This window comes from Podarcis raffonei, chromosome 2 (assembly GCF_027172205.1).
Source record: "Podarcis raffonei isolate rPodRaf1 chromosome 2, rPodRaf1.pri, whole genome shotgun sequence".
In the NCBI taxonomy this organism is placed as follows: Eukaryota; Metazoa; Chordata; class Lepidosauria; order Squamata; family Lacertidae; genus Podarcis; species Podarcis raffonei.
The window spans coordinates 79,519,033-79,544,565 of NC_070603.1; the positions used below are offsets into that span (position 1 = coordinate 79,519,033).

General features: G+C 41.3%; 1 protein-coding gene and 1 long non-coding RNA gene across 18 annotated transcripts in view; one reads left to right on the forward strand and one right to left on the reverse strand.

The window, feature by feature from the left end:
- Positions 1 to 25,533, reverse strand: part of IQSEC1 (IQ motif and Sec7 domain ArfGEF 1) — a 316,254-nt gene that overhangs the window by 52,159 nt on the left and 238,562 nt on the right. Inside the window, exon 1 of one of the 17 annotated variants that reach the window (XM_053377727.1) lies at positions 18,620 to 18,910. The exons of 15 other annotated variants lie outside the window; for them this stretch is intronic. In XM_053377727.1, coding sequence (XP_053233702.1) covers positions 18,620 to 18,684 — 65 coding nt within the window. In that variant the 5' untranslated portion in view covers positions 18,685 to 18,910. Of the gene's footprint in view, positions 1 to 18,619; positions 18,911 to 25,533 lie in introns of those variants that run through there. One more of the 17 variants, XM_053377729.1, reaches the window with a different exon arrangement.
- On the forward strand, positions 4,293 to 6,747 carry LOC128408279 (uncharacterized). The gene is made up of 3 exons (XR_008329019.1): positions 4,293 to 4,434; positions 6,193 to 6,245; positions 6,507 to 6,747. It is a non-coding gene; the product is annotated as an uncharacterized LOC128408279 (long non-coding RNA).

Below are 25,533 nucleotides of genomic sequence, written 5' to 3' on the forward strand. Positions count from 1 at the left end.
CTCTTCCCCTTTAAATTGACAGATGAAGTGTGTGCACTCTTCTCAATTACTACCTTCAATCATTGATCCAGAATTCTCATACTTTGCAGACAGCTGTTGTATAGTCAGTTGAAATCAGTAAGGGCCTTCATCAAGCTATTAAGAGCTGCATTAACATTGTAGGAGAAAAACTAGAAGAAAAAAGTGGTTAAAAATCTTTGTGTCTGCTTGTATGTTTTAGTAACTCTGATTAATACTCTGAGGACCAGTCAAAATCTCAAGAGGCTGGTTTTGAAATGTCTGCTTTTATATGTTTCTCTGTTGTTCTGCACAAACCTCTTCTAATAGGATTCCTATGATGGATGTCGCATTATGGATTCCCACAGATCTTGCTTAGAATAACACAAACCTTATTTTTATGTTTAAGGTTTCTACACAGATGAACAAATTTTCTATCAAATATTGGCTATATTGAGTCAAAATACATGCTAAACACTTATGCTTGCATATTTGCAATGCAACACAATGATTAAGTCTTTTGGGCATCTCAGTGGAGCAGCCAATTGTAGGATAGGGTATACACACTTCTGTGCTGGAGCAATGAGCTTTAGGGCTGGTTTCAATGATCCAAATTTATAATAAATGCAGCATTATAATAAATGTAGGCCACAGAAGATAAACATGGTAGAATTTCTTTATCCCTGTTTTGCTACTGATCCAGCTAACCTGTTGCTCAGAATAATTAAGTTATCTTGTGGTGCTGTAAATGCCTAATAACCCAATTCTATGTACTGTATGAACCAAGTACCACCAAGCTCAATATCAGTTACTCTCAAAATGTGAAAAGTATTAAAGTCTAAGTGTGTGGTCTGTTTTCTGTTTTTGGCAAAAGACCATTTGACTATGTAAATCCTTTCTGAACAACACCATTGCTCCTGCCATACTGTCTTCTTCCTCCTTAAGTCTATCCAATCCACCATCATAATGTAGCCCATCATAGAAAATATAGTTTCAGAGCATCATAAACAATCCTTTTCAGACTCAGTGTTCCAGTCACTGTAATATTCCTTAACACAGGAATTTCAAAGCATTCAGCATTTAAAGGATATAGGAATTTTAAGATCAGGTTCCTAAAGTAACCCCATAGTAAAGGCTTTATTAAAAAGTAAAAACCCCTTATGTAGAGTAACATGAGGTCATTTAAGTTTACTAGAAATGTCATGAAGGAAGCCAAGGTTCTTTTCTGTATGATCATGCACACATTGTGCAACAATGCACTGTGTGGAAACCATAAACCTATTAACAAAAAAGTCACTGTCCGTTCAAACAAACTTCCGGGTCAAAGACTGTGCTTGATTAATCAAACCAATCCCAAATGTTTGCTCTGGTATATTTCCCTGCGATGATGGCCCAAAACTACTACAATGCCCAGAACCAAGTCTTTAGGCTGACATACACAAATGCTAGAAGATTCTGAACAGTTTTCTACTCGCCTCAAAATGCCCTACTGCTTCTAACAATGATTTTATAATAGGTTTAAGACCTCTTGGCTGGTACAATTCTAGGAAACTACTGCAGTGTCAGTGACCAGAAATGAAACTCTCTTGAAGTGGCTAGAAACAAAAAGCATGGCAGCCATGGAAGCAGCTGTTATACTTAGAAACTTCTGAGACAGCAGAACTTGGAAAGTGGGGAGGAAGGAGAGGAAACACTTGAGCAGCAGAAACAAACAGAAACCAACATAAATGAAACATATGATTTCCATTCATGATTTGGTACTAACTCAGCTTGATGCAGGCATCAAGCTAGACACTCTGCAGTAGTCACCCAGCCTACAGAGCACATGGAATTGTATTAATTGTGCTTTCCATGAACTGAAGCAGATGAGAGATGGGAGTTCTGGGTAAACCATGTGAGTTATCATTCAATGAGTCTTCTTGTCCAGCATTCCCAACAGATTTCACCCAGTAGGAAGCAAACCTATCAAATTTCTGACAGGCTGGAGGAAAGACCTCCTTTTAAATGCAGTTGACTACTTTCAATACTTAAGCATGAGTACTGTTCATGCATTCCAACTTTCTCAGAGGAGAACTTTTGCTTGAAACCTGTGATACATACGTTCTCCACATTAGTTGACCAACTCCTTTGACCAAAGAGGGCAGAGACTGTCAGAGGCAGACTTCTAGCTTTCAGGATCTACTCTTGCAGGTTCTACTCTTTTACCCACCAGCCAGAATTGGGTGTGCAAGGCATACACTTAGAGCAAAAGAATCCAGAGTCCAGGAATTTGCAGGCCAGAACTAAACAGAGCTCACAGTCCTTCCACTCCAGTTTACTGCACCTGCTCAATTTCTTCATTTCAGCGGTACAATTAAGGGAGGAGGACACTATACCCAGCTATCTACTGGTAGATCCCAGTCTATCTTGCCCATATGAGCTAAAAAAAGATTGCAAGCAACATTGATATGACATACTCTCATTAGTATCTTAAGCATGGTTTATGTCAGGGTGGACTGGGCAACCTCTTGGCCTAATTTAATGTGGATGGCAAGGAGGGCAAAAGTAACAAAAAGACTCTGGCTTCTCCTATGCACCCTCAGCAGGAAAAAAAAGGTTGCCCACTCTTGATTTAGCAGACAGAGGTTGAATAAACAGGAAAACTGTTTTTGCTTATTTTGTTCAAAGGCTGCAATGGTCTTATCAGTAAATTAATCTGCTTGTGAGGGCACTGAGTTCAGAGTCCATAGGCAGATGAAATGCCACTTCTATGCATTATCTAAAAGGCTTAGATCAGCAAGAAAAACATTGGCCAGCTTCTTTTCCTTACAAATGCACAAGATCAGCTGTTTGTGCCAAAGCCAAAGAGAGGAAACCATCAAAGCCACATCACAGTAAGACCATATATCAGCTAGAGTTTTAATCGAGAATTGTTTAAGGCCAAATCCCAACAAGATACGACTCTTCTAAGAGATGAAACAGCAAGGAAGGTTACTGGATGCCAGATGAGTTTATGGTAAATGTTACATCTGATGTCCGTATGGTTGCACTCAGTTGAGATTCCCCATTTTCCCCATCAGTAAGCACATGAATCTCTCCCTAAAAAGAGAGACCAGAATTTCAGAATAATGTCATGTGGACTGCAAAGTACTTTTAGCAAATCAGATGTATACATTTTCAACTGAACTTCGGCTTTAGTAAGCAACCATCCAACTTAAGGCACCTATGAATAAAATATAGTTTATAACTGGGAGCATATAAAGATGAGATTAGGCTGGGGGGTGGAAACGCCTCTCCTCATAACTTTTCATTTTTAGATGAAAATGTGTGGGTTCTTAGGTTTAAGAACTAAAAATACTCATCTAAAAAGAGCTTAGTTGAGATTACCCTCAGATTCCAGGTGAGGCAGTGAAGGTTAAACAACTTGTAACTCTGCCTTCATCTATCCCAAACTGTCCAAGTCAGGCTTATGTGTTTAGTTGCCTTTACAAAACAACATTCTGCATAATAATAAGTAATAATTCTCAGAGGTAATAAATTTTTCTTTAAGTATCATATGTCATAGTTACAGTATTTGTTTTCCTGCAATAAAGTAAGGAATTACGCAGTCTCTGTACTTTAACTAGACAGCATGTTAAGTGATAATAAAGTATGTTAACCAATACTATGAAATTTGCTTCAGCTGCAAATTGATTTCCCCCTCCATGTTACCAAGCAAATTGATTTCCCCCCTCCATGTTACCAAGAATTAACTAAAGAAGTACTATATGAATACGCATTGTACTTGAAAAGAAACTTGTGGAGTAGGGGATCTCTCTGTCAAATTGCAAAGGTTATGTTTGGTATAGCTATCAAAGGTCAGTAAAAGTGTTGCAAAAAAGAGAGAATTATTTATATTGCTGAAAGGCATAAAGATGGAAAGGCCACAAATGTATAATCCAAAGATTGTGTATTTTGGATACTTATGCAGGGATAAAAATATTGGCCACTATCCAAAGAAACACACAACTATTTCTGCATGACTCAAATAGCAGCCTCTGATACCACATGGCAAATCACTTTTGAATTGGTGATTTTCAAAAGCAGTTCATGATATGGCAAAGGGATGTGCTGTTCAACAGAAAGGAATAGGAACGGTGACTTTCTGCTGGGTCACACCTGACTAGCTCAGAACATAAGCTATTTCACAAAAATAAACTTTTAAAAACTTTTTTTTTGCACCAATCCATCATACATAATCTTCTTTCTACCTTTCTAGCTCTTCTAATCCTGTTCATTTACTGTCTCTACCTTTTAAACAATGCATATCAAGGTGGGGCAGCAGCAGAGCTCTGGCACAGGAAAACAGAGATGGGTGGACATCTGAAATCTCCTCCCCTCTCCAACAAAGATGCTGGCATGCCAGTAGATAAGGCAAAAGTAGTGCTTGAGAAAGTTATTCCAATGGCTCCTACAATGGTGAGTATTATGCGCTCTCAAAACTTGTATCAGGGCTTGATTCCAGTGAGCCTGGCATCTCTAAAAAGAGGTAAAAAAAAAAAAAGCCTCATTAACCTTAGCTGCACTTGAAGAAGTGTAACCCACATGCATATGCACCTTTAAGAATTATGCACATGCTCAGTAGCGAAGTGAAGTGTGGATAGCTCCAGTATGGAGAAAGGGAGTCTATAGTGAGAAAGAAATATGATTTCATCCTCAGTAGAATTAGGAACTAGTGGTTAGACAAGAGGCGCACCTAGCTATCTCCTTTCTGTAAAGTCCTGAAACCCTAGGATCAGGGTTTGGCAGTTTCCCTTTCCTTTCTGGAGTTATTAGCAGCCATATGGAGAATACCACTTTGGGATTACAAGATAGCTTTTCCTTTTTGTAGCTAGCAAGAACAGCTTAAAGCTTAAAGACCAAACTGCATAAGAGAACTTTTGGAATTGAGTGTGAAGCCAGTAAAAGAGATTTCATGGCAACAGTCTGGAAGAAAGAACCTTAGTGGCCAGTAATCTAATGTTTATTTTATCAAGGTATTTATAGTGTCAGACATGACTAAACGACAAAAATACAGAATTTATAATGAAAACTTACCTTGCCTCTGTGCTTTCCAGGCACAGTCCAAATTTTAAAATTCTGTGTCAAAGAGCTCCCCCTCCCCCGCTGGAACTTTCTCTGTGAAGCCCCCCTCTTTCAAGCTGAATCGGAGCAAACAACAATCCACAGAAACCCTGAATTGTTGTTTGTTGTGCTTCAGCTTTAAAGAATGAGTTTTCAAAGGGAAAGCTCTGGGGCAAAAAAGTGAGCACTTGGAAATAGAGCTTTAAAGCGCAGACCTGTGCTTGGAAAGCCGGAGTGGGGGTGGGGGGAGGCAAGTGTGGATAAGCCTTAAGACAGGATATTGCTTGATGTATGCATCTTACATGTCTTTGTATCAGTCCTTTGTTGCTAGTGCCTCCAGAGACCCTAAATAAATAATATTGTTGAAAATACATAAAAACAGAATAAAGTTTTATAAAGGGTGACTTCAGAAACCAGCAATCTTCAGCTGCTGTGATATAGTGGCTGGCACAATTAACTTTCAGAATAATTGCAGAGTGTGGTTTCAATGGTTGCTTGCTTAGATGGCTTATTTAAAAAAGGGTTAGACAGTTTCACAGAGTGTAGGTGTTGCAGTAGCTATTCTCTGCGAATGGTCAACCAAGACAGCACAACTCTAGTGACCAGATACTGGGGAGAAAAATAAGGGATAGTTTTCTCCAGAATGATCTGCTTTAGAATTTCACATAGCACCTGACTCATCAGTGGTGGAGAAGTGATGGCTTAACCCAGCAAGACATTTCTTACCATATGAAGCCTGCCCATCCAAGCACATCTGCCTTTTGTGGAGCAGGGATTGGGTATGGGTGGAATGGTTGAGGAGCTAATAACAGCCCGTAAGCTGTTATTGGACCATTTGCCTGCCACAGAGACACCATTATCTAAAAGATGTGTCTGCCCCATTTGCCATACACAGCATGCAACTGCAGCATTTACAGCCCAAGCTACTATTTGTACTGCAACAACCAAAGCTGGGTAACACTTCCCAGCCCTAATAGAAGGGGAGGGGGTAGCATTTACGTCAACAGTATCTTGTAGCAAATAAGTATGTGCTAAGTATCACACCCACAGAATTAAATAGCGTATTTTTAGTGCAAGTGTGGTGTTTGAATTAATCACATCTGTCACACACAGCTATCTAGAAGCACTGACCTCACAACACAGAAGAGCAAGGAGAAAATCCACAGGTATTTTTATTTTTAAAAGCAAGCAATGGTTCCCATTAAAATTAAATCCACAATGTTAAACAAATCAACAAAATAAATAAATCGTAGGTTTAAAAACCGAAACATGCTTTGCAAGTCCATAATTTAAGCTTTAACTCAGCAATAACAATAACAATAATTTGATAGCAACTTCGAGTGTCCAAAGCATTTCACATGCATTATCTGGTTGTAATCCTTATAGCAACACTGTAATGTAAGCCTGTATTATCCCACTTATTGCAGATGGAAAGGACTGTGATTGAGAGAGAACGACATCACAGCAGAGAAGAGATTTGAAAATGGGGACTCACAGTTCAGTCTCTAAGTCACTATGCCACTTTCAACTATTTCAGGCATAATTTTGCCATGTATAGCTCATTTGTGCTCTACAACTAACCCGGTCTGTGATATTATTAAAACAACCTCTAGTTATTTAAGCTGGCAATTTGCACTGAATGCATTGCATTGAATATATTTGTGGTAAGTGTACTCTGAGAATTATTTGGCTTCTCTGAAGTTGAAAAAGAGATGGTAACCTGCACACACAGCTGAGAGTGAATTTTCCACAGTGAAATAATCTTTTCCTTCATACCAGCCAACACTGTATTTCCACTTGACTGTGGACTCAGCTGCTATGTTGAGCCAGTCAGTGTGGGAGGCAACACTGGATGACATCCTTGTCTACAGAACATTCAATTTGCTGGTATTTAGGATCTGTAGGAAGCTAAGCATAAGCTTTCAGCTCTGTGACCCTTTTCAGTTCTTCACAGCAACATCCTCTTCCCAGTTGACACAGATTGCGTACTTTTGAGAATTCATTTCTAAGCTTTAATTAAACTGCACTTAATGTTTCATGTATTGAAATATACCATCCAGACAATGCAATTATACCAGGATATAAATGAAATAAAGTTAGTAAATTCTGCTTCTAGGTTCATTCTGACAGTAATTTCTTCTCTGCTGCCTAAAATGAATGCCTATAAGATACAGTGCTAGTGGGAATGTTTTGACCAAGCTATGTGTCCCTGTATTCATAGGCCAAGAGAACTGTGAGTTGGAAATCAGCAAACAAATAGCATACAAGCAGCCTCAAACAACAGTCGTACAGCTCAGTAAAACTCTGTGGAAACAGCAGAGGCAGCCTGCTCCTATGACTGTCAATCCAAACAAGTTCAATGTGACTTACTCCCAAATACATGTCTACAAGATTGCAGACTTTTATGTAAACTGTTCAAAACACTTAAAGGTTGGACAAAACATACTTTTTTCTATTAAAAATGTATGTTCATATTCACAAGCCACTGTATAACAATAGGGTAAATTGTCACTTCAACACAATCCAACTCGTGAATTTATAATACAGTGGTACCTTGCAAGACGAATGCCTCGGAAGACGAAAAACTCATCTTTTCGTTTTTTGAGTTGCTTCGCAAGACGATTTTCCCTATGGGCTTGCTTCGCAAGACGAAAACGTCTTGCGAGTTTGTTTCCTTTTTTCTTAAAACCGCTTGAAGCGGTGCAGTTGCGACCGACCGTGCTTCGCAAGACGAAAAACCGCGCAAGACGAAAAGACTCGCGGAACGAATTAATTTCGTCTTGCGAGGCACCACTGTATTTTACAATTAGCTGAAACTTTAGATTCTTCTTTGACTGCTTTTAAGGTCTTTTAATTCTCTTGCAAATGATAAATTCAGAGAAGGTTGTTAATCACATGCATGGGGAAGAAAACCCATTTTATCTTATTAAAGCCCCCACAGATTTTTATGTAAAATAGCAAAATGTGCATTTTAGCAGTGATAGAAGACCTAATATATAACACAGGTCCTCATTCTCATAAGTGCCCTGGAGTAAAACGTTTTGCTTTCTCCCATGGAACTTGGGGCTCAACACCATGTTACACATCAATACATATACAAATATTACTGCGAAGTGAAGCAATATTGAGAGGAGGCAATATACAATATGAAGAGTTCCTAGATGTTATCAGTGTGTTGCTTTTCATTGTAACTTCCCCAACCTCAAGCTCATACCCTCCAGCACGTTGAGGTGTAAACCCGGGATGTGCGTCTTCCAGGTTTGCACTGCCATGCGAGTCACATGACCTGCACAAGATCATAGCCCCCCCCCCAAGTGTATTTTTCTGTGGAAAAATTGAGGCACCAAAAATGGCCACCATGTTCTCTCTCACAAAAAAACAGGTAACCAGAACCATTGAGGGGGGTATGCAAGCTGCGTGCTTTCAGACTGAGTGTTTGTATGTGCATTGTATGGATTTGATAGGAAGAAAATCCGCTTGGGAAGGGAGTTACAGGAAGAAAGCAGTGGGCAAAGGGAAGGTTAAGAACTTGCTAGCAGCTTCTCCATACAAATGTCCTTCTCACAAAAGCACTTTGCCTAGAAATGGTAATCCAGGCTGCACGCACTCACATACAGCATGTACTTCAGTCCTTTTTGAGAAATAAAGCAACAGTTTACTTTGCACACACTTCTTAAAAAGAAGGAAGGTGCACTAGTAGGGTTTGACATGCCAGTCGCTATATTGGTCGAAAGCTGCCAACGGGCTTGTCAGCTATTATTTGAAGCCAAGAATGGCAATGTGTAGGTGGCAGCTTATCTCTTTTTATTTCATTAAGGCAGGGGCAAAGGCTGCTTGCCCTCTAGGCCCGCAGCAATTAGGTGCACAACTACTGGCACAGCATAGCTCTCTTACTGGCTGCCTGTTAGCTCTGTGGGAATTTCCCAACAGAAATACACTCAGTGGTAAGAGGCAAAGGTCACTGCCTAGGAAGGGTTGCCTGTGACTGTGTCTTGCCAGATGCAAAAACAAGGGAATTCAAGCTGGTGATACTTGAAAGACTGGCCTGCTACCTCTTTTGCACAAATTCGTGTGAACGGACCTAGGCTTCTTCACCACTCCCGTTACTTAATTTTGTTTCTTTTTTAAAATGTCCTTAAAAATAAGCTCTGAATATTTCACATATACAGAAACTTTACATCATGTTAAATGTTACATTTAAGAATTCCATGTTGTTGTTGTTTTAGAAAAACAAAAGCTTATTTCATAGTGCGAGAACCAATGTAGCATAAGCAGATATCTGCTCATGAAACAGAGGTTATTCCTCCTCTCCCCCTACAATGGCTACATGGGAACCCTATGGAGCAGTTTTTGAGGGGACATGGTGGAGCTGGAGGAGCGAAAGAGAAACTGGAAGTCCTGCGATACATGCAGATTTCCATTGCGCAAACAGGCAGAAATCATTGAATGTTGCCCACAGTTTCACAACAGCTGAACTAATTTGTTTTGTAATCAGCATATGCATCAAACCGACTGATCATTGAAGAATGTTTCTGTTCTACTAAACCCACCCCCTGCCGCTGAACAATAAAAATGTTGTTCTAACAAAGTTAATGTTTGCAAAGAAAAAAAATAGTTGGCCATTTGACTTTAAAAAAAGTAACAAAACATACCCATACAAGGAAAGCAGCGCTTAGTAGTAGTACAGAAAAGAAAGAAAAATAGCGATGGATGGTTGTAGTTTTAGACATTCCAAGAAAGGCAACCCAATAAAAGTGTCTCTCTAAAAGGTTCCATGAGTCAATGGAGGGTGTAATTTGTTCAATTGTCTTAACCAAGCCATTAAAAGAATGCTATGCTGTACAGAAGGGGTGAGTCTATAAGCATGTCTATAAGCATGATGTAGCATACTTGAGAAATCCAGGCTTCAAAAAGATTTGCATTTAAAGTTCTCCATTTTTTTGAAAGCACTAATCTAGCTGAGGCTAATAAATGGAGGATGAGGTCTTTATTGGTTATGTTCTTAATCTGAGGAGTAAAATATGATAGTAGGGCTAATTTGGGTCTGGTTATAGTGATTGCACCATCATGAGCCTGGTTCTGGCTGGGGAGGGCGGGATATAAATAAAGAAATTGTTTATTTATTTATTATTAGATTATTATTTTGAAAAATTTTCTCCTAAAAGGGAATAATTTTTTGATAAAACCACCACATGTGTACAAGAGAGCCGGGTAAATGGCATTCCCACTAGCAAAGGTTGGATGTTTTATGATTCATTCTATAATCTGGCTGGGCACATGTAGCAGTGATGTACTATTTTTAAAGCATTTTATTGAGTTCTAATTGAGATTTATTCCAAAGTTGTTCCTTTTAACATTTGGCAGTATTTGATCAGACAACTATCCATCCCTCCCTCCCGTCTTTTTTCTTGACTGGTCAACTGACCTATCGTGTATGGCACACTAGTATTCCAGTATGAACAAGTCAGGGAACAGGGACAGTTTTACCATGAAACAATGTAAAGCAAGTTTTATCAACTAACCCAGCAGTTTCCACAAGCTCATTTGTGAAAGAAATGAGTTCTAAGCTGGGAGCAGTTGCTGATGGACCTCAAGTAGGCTGTATGTGCAATTCTCGTATGTTCTGTAAATACAGATCTACTGCAGTCCTGTGTAGGATTCCCTTATTGTCCTGAAAAACTATTTACTTTAGTCCCATAAAATTGAATGGATACCATACTTGCCTAAAATAAGAGGAATGAATTCGGGAAACTACTTTGGAAAGAGCAAAACTTGTTCCTGACCGCAGAACAAACATCCTGAGTGAAAAGGAGGTTGCTATGAATTTACTTTATCCCAGAGAACTCAATGAAAATAACTAAGAATCAAACCTGCTTCTTTATCACAGCCCCAATTTGTGGTCAGAAAACAGGTGACGCAACACCCAAAAGAGTTCTGAGTGTCACCGATAAACACACAAGTTAAACTAATTAAGTTAAGAGCCACAAGTGAATGTTCGCTTACATGTTATTCAGAACAACAACAAAAAACCAAACACCTGAACATCTGTTTCAGTGCTTTTAGGAATCTTGATACCCATAGCAAATACCAGAACATAAGAGCTATCCATTTAAAATGAATTAACCAACAGATACCTCACAGTTAATAGGAATCTGCACACACAGTGCCTTACTGTATTTTATTTCTTTTTTCTTGTTCTTACCTATTCAGAGAAACTGTTTCCATGACCAATTATCGGAGAAAACACAAAGAGGCGGTGGTTAGCTTTTAGCAGCTAGAAGCATTTCACTCATGTTGAAAATCACAGATAATGTTTTCTCTTGGTATAATGTAAAATCAAATGGCTGATTGCTCAAGCACTCTCTTGTCAAGTGCTATTACAACTGGAAAAAAACATCCTCTAAAACTGATGTCACACTGTTTCACAACTATGGTGTTTCCCAACTAAGAGGAAAGGCCAGGACAACACAACCACGATGCAAAACTAGTAACCTGGCAAATCTGCCCCAGTCAAGACTTTTTGCAACTTGCAATACTACCAAAGGTAACGTATATGCTATGTTTATAAGCAGTACTACAGTTCTTTAATGCTATCACACAACACCACAAGATAGTGAAAGAACTGAAAAGTAATTACATGAGCTGACATTTGATCAGGATCCCAGATTAAGATTTCATACCTTTACAGGAAAAGCTCTTGAATCTTTAGGAGCAACAGATGATCAGTAACAACATGAATGGTAGATCCTTCCAAGAGGAAGCAGAGACGTTCCTAATTCAACTCACTTTAAAGTCAGAAGGGAAGAGTGCTGCTAACTGAATCACTGCATTACTTCCGGCAGCTTTGTCTCAGAATACTCCTGTACATGTGTAATGACCTAGCATGACCCTGATTAACTTGTAGGATCATCACAGCCTGGCAACTACAGCTACAGACTATACTCTTCAGCACCCTTTAGGACAACTTCCGAATGCTTCTCTAAAGCGATTACTCAGAGTTACAAATCGCAGACCCAAATATGCACATGAAATTTCCCAAAGGTTTAGATGTGGTTTTATATACCCTTTTATGAGACCTTATATCAGGTGTGAATTTCTGGAATATGGCCACTTCTAAACTAGCTTAGCTCTGGCCTTTGCTTCTTTAAAGAATTCACATAAAAAACAAGTTGAGAGTACATATCTTTTACCACAAGGATTCATCTTGCACATTGTTCTAGATCAGTGTTTCCCAACCTTTTCCCGACCATGGCCCCCTTCTGATCTTGTTTCCTTCCTGTGGGCCACCCATGCGTGTAGCCGGGGGGGGGGCAGGGGGCAGCTGCCCCTCCAATAAGTAAAATACAAATCTGAGGTTCAGACCCCCCTAACAGAAGTCTGTCCCCTCTAACAAAAATCCCCCCCAGGGGGCTATATGGCTGCCGGTAGTGAAACAGCTCTAGATGAAGATACTCTACTAAAAAAGATAAATTTATCTGAGATAACCCAAAAAATCCAAGTCATCAGCTGGCAAGATTTATGTCTGGAGAAAAGGATAGTTAGCAAGGCTAACTGAGTCCATAGGTGAACTTCAACATCTATAACAGGATGGTCTGAAGAAGCAAATAAACCACTAATCTTACTAAAAATACATACTGTCAACAGTGCTTTTAAAAATTTGTTTTTCAAGTAATACACACGGTTCACACAGCATCAGCTTGTGATCCACTAAAGACAAAAACAGAGATGGAGGATGTGCCTGGATGGCTACACCTCACTTGGCTGATCTTCTCCTACCTCACGGATTGTTGCTGAAATTGTACCAAGGGGTGTGTACATGCAAATTTGTGTATGTAAAACTGATTGTTCATACATTCTTCCTCATTTTCTGTTTTCATACATTCATCTTCTGAAGAAGGAAAAACATAAGGCAACCTAAGGCCCATGGGCCACAAGCAGCCCATGGGCCACAAGCAGCCCATGGGGGTCATTTAACCAGTCCACGAGCTGCCCCTGAACTGAGCCGCCTGCTTGGTGGGTCCCCGCACGCTGCGCTAAACTGGCACAGCGCGGCACAGGGACTCACTTCCATGGCGCTGGAAATCGTGTCTGTGCAGACACCGGAAATTGTGGGCGCTCGGGCGAATGCGCAATCCAGCCCACAGAGGGATCTCCACTGGAGTGAACCGGCCCAGGCAATGTAAACCTTGCCAACCCCTGGGTTAGAAGGATATAGTGCTTCAGAGACTACAGAATTAAGGGATTTGCAACTGAACTATTAAAGGTTCTTCATTTCCAGCAGCCTAATAGCCAGTGCCGTTAGCAGTTCATCTAGGAGACTGTGGGCTGTTTCAGATGGAGAAATCTCAACTAAATAAACCATAGTTTATTAAGCTGAGAGTTGGGCCAGGCACTCCCGCCTGCTTCACTCTGTTACTGGAACTAAAAATTTCCAGGATTTATTACACCATAGTTTTTATCCAATTTTATATTATGGCTAGTACGCCCAGATTAAAACACAATTTCCTGGTTGGAATGTAGAGGGAAATGATTTCATAAACTTAGAAGACCCCAATTCTGGCATGAATGCAAAGAGAGAAGAGAAAATACAAGCTCAATGATCACTAAGCCAAGATAGTTATTTCTGAAACAGCCCTGTATGACCTGCCTAAGTAACTGGAAATGAAATTTACTAGCTTCTCTTTATTCCTGCAAATTCGAACAATTTCAAAACACAGGTGCCATGTACCACTGTATCGAAGGAAGTCTGCGGTATCTGCCATACTGTGAAACCTTTTGAAATAGTAAAAGTTGAAATCTGAAACATCTTTAAATATATTTATATATAAGCTTTAAAGTTATTGGAATTTGACATAGCAACTATAAAACACTATTAGCAATAACCCATAAGGAATTTGTGATATTGCATAATACAGCACCAACCTAAACATCCAAAATTAAATCATCAGGTCAATAACTTACTGTTTGCCAGAAATGAGGGCAATATATGGCTGTTTTCCATCCAATATATTGCATTTTTCCATCCTACATGCATGCATATTACATAAAGTACTTTTTTTATTTGAAGAATGTGGCTAGATATCTTTTCAAAATGAGAGCAAGCGCATCAAGTGATACTGAGGGCAATCCTAGTAGTAATTCGGAATTGCTGTCCGAACGTCCTGGAGAAGGCTCGTTTAATTCGACACCAGTAGCAAGATCCACTGGCCTAGAGGCACGTCTCCATGTTTTTCTTGATGAGCCACCTCTCCATAGAAGACAACTGCAGAGCTGTCTCCACCTCCCAATCCTCTGTCACTTCAGATCTTGCCCTGGAGCCCTCCTTGTCCATAGTTTCTGACAGACCTTTCTCTTCTATGAGCAGTGAAGAGGAAGCCTCTGGAACTCCTACAACAGCACAGCCAGATATGTTCAGAGGCGGGGGCTGCGGCTCTGTCAACTGGACTCTACTCCCATTCAACATCCTCTTCCTCAATTGCCTGCCACTCCTGGTCTTAATCAAGATTATTCTGAGAGAAACATGACAACTGCTTTGTTATCATCTGATGGTGAAGAAGTGATCACCTGTTACATTCTGGATATTATTTAAACCACAAGCTTACTCTTACTAGCTGCTACCTTGGCTGTGAGTCCTGGACCTGCTCTCTGCCTTGCAGGCCTTTTCCTACCTGGCCTGGGAAGGCGGGACTCTGACTGACTCCAGTTACAAAAATTGAAGCTGTTGAACAGACCCTTGAGCGAGAATATTGTTTAGCGGTTTTTGGGAGGAGGGGGTTGTTGTTACTAATATCAATATTAATTTCTGGATCTTTATTTTAAATCTTATTATGTGGAAATTGTTTAATTTGGTTGCGTACTTTTGATGTTTTATTTACTGTTTATGACTACTTTTGTTATGTTTGTAATTACAGTGGTACCTCGGGTTACAAACACTTCGGGTCACAGACTCTGCTAACCCGGAAGTAGTACCTTGGGTTAAGAACTTTACCTCAGGTTGGGTCTTTAGTGTTAAGACCAATATATGTTTTATTGTTTGTTAAGAAAATTATGTGTCTATGGTTATTCCTGTGTGTAATTCGGCATTTGTGTTTTTTTGTTTTTTCTTGCTGTAGCAATAAAAATAATAAAAAATAAAAAATAAGAACTTTACCTCAGGATGAGAACAGAAATCGTGCGGCAGTGGCAGGCCCCATTAGCTAAAGTCGTACCTCAGGTTAAGAACAATTTCAGGTTAAGAACGGACCTCCGGAACAAATTAAGTTCATAACCAGGGGTACCACTCTATGCATTTTTTAATGCTATAAGCTGCCTTGAGAGTAGTTTGAACTATGGAAAAGCGGCATACAAATAAATACATAATTTTAAATACTATACAAAAAGGAGAAGCCTAGACTACACATACTTTCTCAACTGTGTTTAAATTCTGTAAAATTCAATCATTTTATGCAATAAAACATATTCTCTGAGTGAAGAAGATTCCCTGAGAACAAATGACAATAAACTAAATCCTTCATAATTCATTTTGTTTCAAGCACCACATATAATCAAGTCTTCCTGAAAGGAACATAAAATATGTAAATTACAAAAATGATCTGGTAGAAGAGGGCAGTTCTGCCAAGAATATTCACCCAAGACACTTAGCATACTCCCCAAGGCAAGCCCCCTAAATCTTTCTCCTCTTAAAATAATAGTAAAATAATTTTTAACAAAATAAGTCATGAAATAAGAAGAAGAAGAAGAAGAAGAAGAAGAAGAAGAAGAAGAAGAGGAGGAGGAGGAGTTTGGATTTGATATCCCGCCTTTCACTCCCTTTAAGGAGTCTCAAAGCGGCTAACGTTCTCCTTTCCCTTCCCCCCCCACAACAAACACTCTGTGAGGTGAGTGGGGCTGAGAGACTTCAGAGAAGTGTGACTAGCCCAAGGTCACCCAGCAGCTGCATGTGGAGGAGTGGAGACGCGAACCCGGTTCCCCAGATTACGAGACTACCGCTCTTAACCACTACGCCACACCACACCATAACTCATCTTATGAATCTTTTCCGATCAGTAAATGCAGGCAACCAGCTCTGGAGGGATGAGCTTTATCTGGATGCCCTTGCCATAAGAGGCACAGCCTTCCCAACAGTGGCACCATGGTTATGGAATGCTCTTGTGTGATACTTACATTTTTGGTACCAGTCGAAACCTTGTTTTTACCAAGCCTGTTCACACCTTTCACATGCACCAGGTTGCTCCCAAGATTGAGGGGGCCCGGCACATGTGTTGTGCACAGCATATGTGTGGTGTCACATGCGTTACACATTGCAATGGAGGCAGCCAAGCACTCTGGAGGAGCCGGCTACTGGACCAGATGGCGCATGACATCACATGCACACGAGTGAAGGGTCACCTCAACATTAAGATGGCCCAGCCCCCTTAAAACAAATATTGAGGGGGCTGAGGTGCTTTCGGTCTCCTAGAGTTGGCACATCTGACACCTTCACATGCTCTGAAACTGGTTGAATGTTGCATTATTAAGTGGATTTTATGTCACTGTGGGGTTTTTTTATGAATTGTATTTTACTGATATTTGTAAATCACCCACTAAATACTACATTGGTTAAACAGAACATAATCGTACAGTGTTCTGTGTGCTGGTACATGCTACCTAGAACAGCTTCAAAACAATCACCAAACTCACAATAATTATGCCACTCAAGTGTGTGTTTTTGTGAACATGGTTTCAGACTCACATGAAGGTGTGGTAGAATCCACACAACCTCTATTGATCTGTCACTATTTAGTGCCCTATTCTTGTTCTCAGCTCTCTCACAAAAGCATGTAATCAAGGAGGTATAAGCTATCTTAAACCATCATACCATTGGTATGCCAGAAGTCTAATATTCACTGTGAAGTAGTGTCATGCCCATTGGCACATTCTCACTAAGGGACGCCAACAGGCTGCTGCTCCTGATTGTAACCATTACAAATATTTCCAGGAAAAGAAAGATAGCGACCACTTGCCACATTACCATGATAGATAAAAACCACTCCCAGAAAAATATAATTTCTTTCAACACTCACCTGGAATATTTCCAAAAATGCACCCCTTTGGTGGGAGATGAATGGCCCTGTGAGAGCCGTTGAGCATTTTCAACTCTGTAGTGATTTTCAACTCTGAACGTAGGCTTAATTCAATTGAAGCCAATGGCCCTCAACATTTGTAACTCAACGTATAGTTGAAGTCACTGATTTATGTTCTCTTTAACATCCCATGAATGTGACAAAATATAGAGCAGCACAAAGTAATTGTGCCCATGTTTGCTCAGAAGCAAGCCCCACTGATTTCAGTGGTGTAGTGGTTATAGAGTCAGATTGGGGCTGGAGAGATTCAGGTTTTCATCCCCATTCAGCCCCATAAGTCATGGGGCAATTTTGGGCCGGTCACTATCTTGGTCTAATCTACCTCACAGGGTTGTTGCAAAGATAAAGGGGAAGGGGAAAGCAATGTATACTACTTTCAGCTTCTTGGAGAAAGGAAGGCTCTAACAGTAGAAAATACATTTTTAAAGTGTGTTTAGAACTGCAATTATTGATGCAAAGACAGACATTTATCTTCATAATGCCTGGGTTTTTGTTAAATGAATAATGAAAATGCGTAAGAAAGGTATTGTGTGAGGAAAAAATGGAGGAGGCATTGAGATGCTGCAAATACATGAAACAAGTAATGTCTTTTAAATGATTCTGCTGCCAGTTTCATATTGTAAGTAAGAGCTGTGTGGTTAAGGAGTTAAACAACTTTAAATTCCATATTCAAATGAATAAGATGTTAATTTGAATTCTGTGAAGGACAGATGGCATTGCAGTAAGATGATTATTTTTTTTTTTTGAAAGTCAAATAAATGAGCTATGGAATATAAAGGCTCCTAAAATGACAACATACACTGGAAACAAAGCTACAGTTGGCTGTAATCAAGACACATTTGCAAAACATTTAAAACTTTGCAGCAGGGTTTATTACATCCTGCAATATGCAAACTGAACCCTTTGCGTGCATACAATGGTGCAGAAAAAAATCAGCAAGGTACACACTGTGGCATTTTTAAATATGCATTCAGTTTTTATAAGTAAAACTGAATGCATATTTATGTGACCAACAGCTGTCATTCTACATTGGCATTTGGGATACTAGCTAGAATAAAATTCTGTAAAAAATGGTTTAGCTTTCACAGTGGAAGAAAAAGGAAGAAAAAGTACGCGAGATTGAGCACTATAAAACCCTTTGTGTCACGGGATTAGTATTGTATGTATGTGCAGCAGCCGATCGTTTTGCTCGCCTGCTTGCTTAAACACACGCTCGGTCCTCTCTCCCTTCCACCAACACACTAAACCAGTGTTCGGAACTAATTTTAAACAAAGCTGTTCCGAGGCTGGAATGGAAACACAAAGCAATCAAAAAGAAAAAGGGAGAGAGAGAGAGAGAAATTCCTTCCCCTCCAAGCTCGACTCTTTTTGCTTTAGGAAACCCACGCTGCTGCTTCCAATAGAGGGTAATGGCTTACCAGCTGTCAAGCTCCAGCTCCAGCAGTGACTGAGTCCTCTCCGAGTTACAATGCAAGCACCACATGGCTGGAGAGAGAAGTCACAAGGAGGGGCCCCCGAGCTGCCAGCATATCCTTCCCCGGGGGCTCCCCTAACACCTCCGGGCCCGCGCTGAGGCAGCCGAGAGGGGCAACTGGGGCTGGGGGCACGGCACCGAGGAGCGCCCCCAACTCGTCTCCGTGGGCGAGAGGAGGGAGCAGCTCAGGAGGGGGTCTGGGAAAGGCGCGGGCACTCGCGAGGTCCACCCTCTCACAAGCTCCGGCGCGCGCACACACAGGGAGGCTCTCGCTCGCGCGCGCGCTCCCGCCCCTCCACTCACACACGCTTACACATCCATTCCGCTAGAAGCGCGAGCTGGGAATACAAATGCCAGAGCTGGGAGGGGTAACATTGATCTTATTAAGCCGAGGCTGGTTTCCAGGACGGGGTGAGGGGGGCGCGGGTGGAAGAGGAGAGGCAAGGGGGGGCGGTAGGGACCGCCACAGGAAGAGGGGTGTGTGTGTGTGTGTGTCCCGCTCTCCTTGTCCTTTTGGCACTGCAGGAATGTGACAAGGAGGAGGAGAAGGCAGGAGCAGTCGCCTCCCGCTCGCCCGCTTGACTCCCCGCTTCTCTTCACGTGACGGAAAGAGCGGGGGCTCTGGCAGCGCTATTAATAGCTGCATTCAGACTGGGAAAGGCAGGCTTCATTGCTATTCAGCAGCTTCGCTGTCACTGGAAGCTGCTGCTCCCCCAGGCAGGCACACACTTGGCTTGGGTAGCAACAAATGTTTGCGTTGGCTTGGAAAGCGCCTGGAGCTGCTTTCGGAGACCCTCATTCTTTCCTCCTCTCCCCATTTTGGTTTCCCCGGTTTTGCTTCAGCTGGGATGCTTTGCAATATAAGCGATGCATGCCTTCTTCTTATCTTTGGGAAGGGCGTCTTTCGGACGTAATTGCTCCTAGAGTTAATTAAAACTAAAATCTTAAGATAAAAGGACTGCGGAACTCTTTATTATAAACGGCAAGCTGACGACTCCCAAGCGCCTGCAGCTGGAGCAGTTTAAGAGCTGCTTGCACAGAGATGAATGACTACGAAATGAACATTGGGGTGTGGAAGGCCTTGTACCTTTGGACTGTGCCCATCTCGCAGCTTTGAGATGGTTTTGTTTTTAAGCCAGTAAAACTTTAACGTGTGGGGGTAATGTCAAGACAGTAAAGATGGGATTTTTGAATCAAAGTACACCCACACATGCACCAAAAGGAAACTTCTTTTTTTCATGTTGCTTTTGCTACCACATTGAAATAATTGTTTATGTGAATCAGACCAGCACTTCTGTTTAGCTTCTTAACGAGGCTTACTCAAAGGGTTACAACGACCCTGTATATTGCTAAATATACTAAAACTAAAAACTCACAGTATAAGGTAAGGTGGCATATTTATACATTCTCTTCAGTCTTTTGATATTTGCCCTTTAAACTTAGGCAGATTAAATACGTCTTTACATTTTTTGCTTTTCACTGCTTTAAAAAATCAATGCACACAGCATTCTTTTGAACTCTTTTGAGCTTTTTTTTTGAAAACAGAGTAAATGAACTTCAGACTACAAACTTCAAAAAATCTACTCCGTTATTTTTGTGCAATGACACCACTTTATCTATTCAAACCTACTATTACTAAGTGTTCCTCGTGTATAAAAGTAAGGAAACAAACCTGAGTCCCCCCTGCCCACTTAAAAAAAACCAAAACCATTGAGAGGAAAAAGTTGCTCACAAAAATAAACTCATCTGTGTCAGCTATTGCACCAAGACTTGTAACAAAAATTGCTCTCAACCTCCACACATTTGTTCCAGGCACGTGGCTTTAAAATTATGATTTGGCTAGAATAGTAGCACTAAAAATAACCCTGTAGAAGTTCCAAATAATTATTCACGGCATTGCTAGATTTTATGTACACGGTAAAAAAAAAACCCACAGTAGAGCAATTTTTCTCAAGAGTTTTTGCTGTATCCAAATGTTACTACCATGACGAGTAAGAATATGCACTTTTAGTTATTGTGAGGCAAACAAAACAAAACCCTGAGGATCAAAGTAGATCCCCATAAGTTTCCTTCTTAGCGTGGGATGCGACTTGGGGCTGCTGTTTAAAGTAAAAATGGTTTAAAACACAGCAATCCAAAGGGGGTGATGGAGAACCAAAGATGGACAACATGCCATATCTAGAGCCCTGTCAGGAATGTGGTTGGAAGGGAGGATGAAATGCTGCTTTTCCTCCCGCCTCCTTTAAAGACCCAGTTTGGCACACACACCCACGACATACATGTACATGTACATACACAAGCACAGGCTGGGAGCCTCAATGGCACCCCTCTGGAGGCTTCACCTGGGGCAAAAAAAACTGGCTCCCCATCCCCCCTGTAGCTACAGCTCTGTTTTCAGTAGTGGTGGTGGTTTCCAATAGGAGACAGAATACATATGCACAACACCACCATTTCAGATAGCGTGGTGTTGGGAGGAGGTGGTCTTATGAGGCTGGATCTCTCTCTCTGGGGATGGACTACTCTTTCCGCGTTGGAAAACAATGTTGGTTCAAGGTTTCGGAGAGCACTTGGGCAAAACATCCTCAGTGCTCCTCCACTTCCTCAATGAATCTACCCCTTCCCTGCCACTGTTGCCACCTACAGCTCCGTCTCTGGCTCATCATTGTCATAAAACAAAGCCAACTAACAAGCAGGCAGTGGTGGTTCCTCCTCCTCACCACCACCATTCTTGTTTGCTTTCTCATCCCTGGGCCAGAGCGAGAGGAGGGTGAAGTAGCAGGATGCAATACTGAAGAGGAGGAACAGGCCCAGATGACTCTTGTCAGTGGGTCCCCTACTGGCAGGGGTGCCAACTTGCCCCCCGCATTGGGGAGGGTGCATCACGTGATGTGTCCCGCCCAGTGTGCCATACCGTCCTCCCTGCGGCTTGTGCAAGGGGGTAAGATGCGCGGAGGGCGATCTTCGCCCTTGCTCGTCCGAACCTGCTCCTGGGTGGGGGATGAGACGCCTGGAGGCAGTGGCGGTGGATGTTGGCCCCCTCAATATTGGGGGGAGCTGGGCCCCCTGATTCAAAATATTGAGGGGATGGAGCCGCTAGCACCCCCTATACCTGGTGCAGGTGCCTGCTGGCATTTGGGCCTTGGCAGGTCCAAGAATTGATGCTTTTGAATTATGGTGCTGGAGGAGACTCTTGAGAGTCCCATGGATTGCAGGAAGATCAAACCTATCCATTCTTAAGGAAATGCTCACTGGAAGGACAGCTCATGAAGCTGAGGCTCCAATACTTTGGCCACCTCATGAGAAGAGAAGACTCCCTGGAAAAGACCCCTTGAGGACACAAGGAGAAGGGGACGACAGAGGACAAGATGGTTGGACAGTGTTCTCGAAGCTACCAGCATGAGTTTGACCAAACTGCGGGAGGCAGTGGAAGACAGGAGTGCCTGGCGTGCTCTGGTCCATGGGGTCACGAAGAGTTGGACACGACTAAACGACTAAACAACAACAACAGGAGCTGACCATGCAAACCTTCTACACTAGCCTTGCTTGGAGAGGGAGAGCTGAACATCCTTTGACCCCTGGATTGTCCTGCCACAGATCATAGGACTGTGGCCTAAATCAACCATGCCCATGTTTTTATCCTGTTATCTTGACTATTTAGTGTTGATGGTGGTTCTGCCTAACAGAAGCAAGAGCCCTCATTTCAAGGAGATATTTAAACATGTGCTTTGCTGGAATTTAATGAGCTGCTTCCTACTGAAACACAACACATGGTATAAATAGAAAAATCCTCCAAATATCCCAAGTGTAAATTTATCCTCATCTATATTTAAATATCTATGAGAAAACTAGATCAGATTCATTCAGACTAGGTTTGCAGATAGCTATTTATGTAATAACAGAGTCAAAAGGCATCGGGTTTTCTTTTTAGTCATGTGTAGTCCTTTTCAACACATTCTGTCTCTTGATGCAATAAATCTCTCCATAACATTTATAATCCATTGATGTGAATATTCATGGGTGGGGATTTTATGGGATTTCAATCCTAAGAATTTTCTGAGGCAAATCCATATCGTATGTGGCAAACACAGCTTATTGTTTTTATCGCTCTCTGACCTTAAAAATAAATTACACATATATATGCAGATTAACCTATTTTTTTTTAATGAAGAAAGACAGGAGGTTATATACTGTATCTCATCTACAGGCCCCATACAACCAGGAAAAAAACACCAAACTGATTTTTTTTACATAAAATCTAAGCATGAGATGTCTTGTACTGTTTCAAATTGTTGTGTCACTGATTAGACTTAACACACAGCCTTATATTAAGACACCACAACAACCCTCTTTCCTACTCGTTTAAAAATAATATTTTGCTAGTTGTTACACAGTGGTCGCACCATTGTTTCATGGAAGTTTATGTGCTTGTTTGCTATTCTATGGTAGGGCACAATCCTGATAGTCAAGTGCTGCTAAATTCCATGGATTTCACAGAATGATAGCATATAAGACCCCCCACCCCCAGGTAGAGCATTCCTAATAAATGGCTGCCCAGCCTTCACATAAAGACCTTTGGCGAGGGAGATTCTATCCGCCTCTAGATAATTGGTTCTATTGTCGAACTGCTCTTACCGACAAGAAGCGTCTTCTGATCTTCAACCAAAACCTAGCCTTCTGTAGTTTAAGCCCATGACAGCCTTTCAGGGTTATGTGAAGAGAGCTGTCATGTCTTCTCTCACTCTTCTCCAGGCGAAACATACCCAGTTCCTTCAAACTTCCCTAATGGGATTTGTTTTCCTTGCTGCTGACCACCTTTGCTGCCCTCTTTCTCAATCCTGTTCTACTTTGTGCATATACTTTTGAAAGTGTGGTCTCCACAACTGAACACCAGAAAGTTATAGCCTTTAAGTCATTTTTGGTGCCTATTAATGTTTAAGGGATTTTCTACATATTTTCTCAGTCCTTGTTCCCCATAAGGTATCCCTGTTAGAGCTACCCTCCAGTTGTTCAGCAGCTCCATGTGGTCTAATAGCCACTGCCTGCCTCTCAGCTGGAGTGGGGAGGCAAAAACTGCTTTTAGGGCTCACCTAATCAAGGAGTATATAAATTTTATGGGGTTTTTTAACCAAGACATTTTTGTTTGTACTGTGTACATTAAAATATAACATGAAGAAAATGCCTGGGGAAATTGCTTGCAAAAATGTGTACAGTATGTATTAGGCAAAATTACATAGGGTTGTAGCCAACACTGTGTGTGCAGTTCCACTCACACAACCGGACTTTCCCTTCCTCTCATCTTTCTGCTGCACTTTGAAGTTCCAACAACTGGAGCTTCAAAGCCCAGCATCACCTGACACCATATTAATATCAGGTGACTGACGGGTGGGAGGCTCTGTCCACATGTCAAACATGGCTTGCTGCCAAAAAAAGTTCTCCCGACCCTGATTTATAAGCCGCCCTAAAACAAAAAGAAGCTCACAAAATAAAAATGTGGTAAAAGCAGCACAATAAAAATACAGTAAGATGAAGTGTAATGTTTTAAAAAACTTAAGATAAAAACCAGATCAAAGAGAGGAGAGAATATATTTTTTTAATTAAATTTTTAATACATGGGAAAACAAGTCTTCGCCTGGCACTGTACTGTAAGTATATTCAGGTAGGCACAAGGTGGGACTCACTGGGGAGGGTATTCTGTAAGCAGGAGACAACTGTTGCAAAGGCCCTTATATGACGTGTCTAGCATTCTGTTATAACGGTGGCCAAAAATATGCCCCTCGGAAAGCCACAAGCAGGACCTGAGCACAGAGCACACTGTGGTTTCCAACAACTGGTAGTCAGAAGCGTTACTGCCTCCAACCACTGAGGCAATAGAATAGCTATCATAGCTAGTAGCCATTGATACTCTTATCCTCCATGAATTTGGCACATCCTTTTTCAGAGTCATCCAAGTCAAAGGCCATTGCTGCCTCCTATAGGAGGGAGCTGCCACACTTGTAACCCCCCCCCATGGTAACACCAAACCTTTGGGCTGAGGGAGAACTGGAAGAGGGAAGAAGCATAAGATGTCTCACAGCTGTGCCACTTACATGGCTGTTCAAATCTTCAACACCTTGCTCCCCACCCCCACCTGTAGCTTTTCCAATAGAGATGCCCCATGCCTCCTTACATAATCATAGCATTTCCTAGGCAGAGAACTCTGCTTAGGGGATGTATCTGTTGGGATACTGCCAGGGAGACAAAGTCCATCATAGCCCCCAAGCCGGCTGCCGGACGATCCATCGACCTCCCGTAGACACTTAGTATCAGCAATTAGCGACACAAAGCCTCAGAAATAGCTTGCCACATTCTTGGGCTGGTGCACACTCTATCAGCAGAATTCACACAGCGAAAGATGCACAGCAGAAGAGCATATTTACAAGTTTATTCAGCGTTGGTCAGAACAAAGAAAAAAACATGACTGCCTGCTTTGGTCTGCTCAGGCAACAACAGAGAAACGAAAGCAAAGACACAACAGAAACATCCTGTGAAACAGGAAATACGCAGGCTGTGACACAAACATCCTGCTCCCTTTTAAGGTGGAACGGAAATATCCTAACAGTATCTACCCTCAAGAGTGAAGTTTGGATGTAGTTATAGAAATAAAAATGAAATGCTATCCAACACAATGTGTTTTTATGTTTCTCATAATTAATTTATTGATTTATTAATCAAGTGTGACCACTTTTTTATTTTAAAGATAGTAAATTTAATTCTTACAGATAATCCGGCCTCTTTCTATTATGTTTGTCTTTTTAATGGCCACCTATCCTTTTACAAACGAATTCAAGATCTGTTTAAATATGTATTTCACACTTTTAG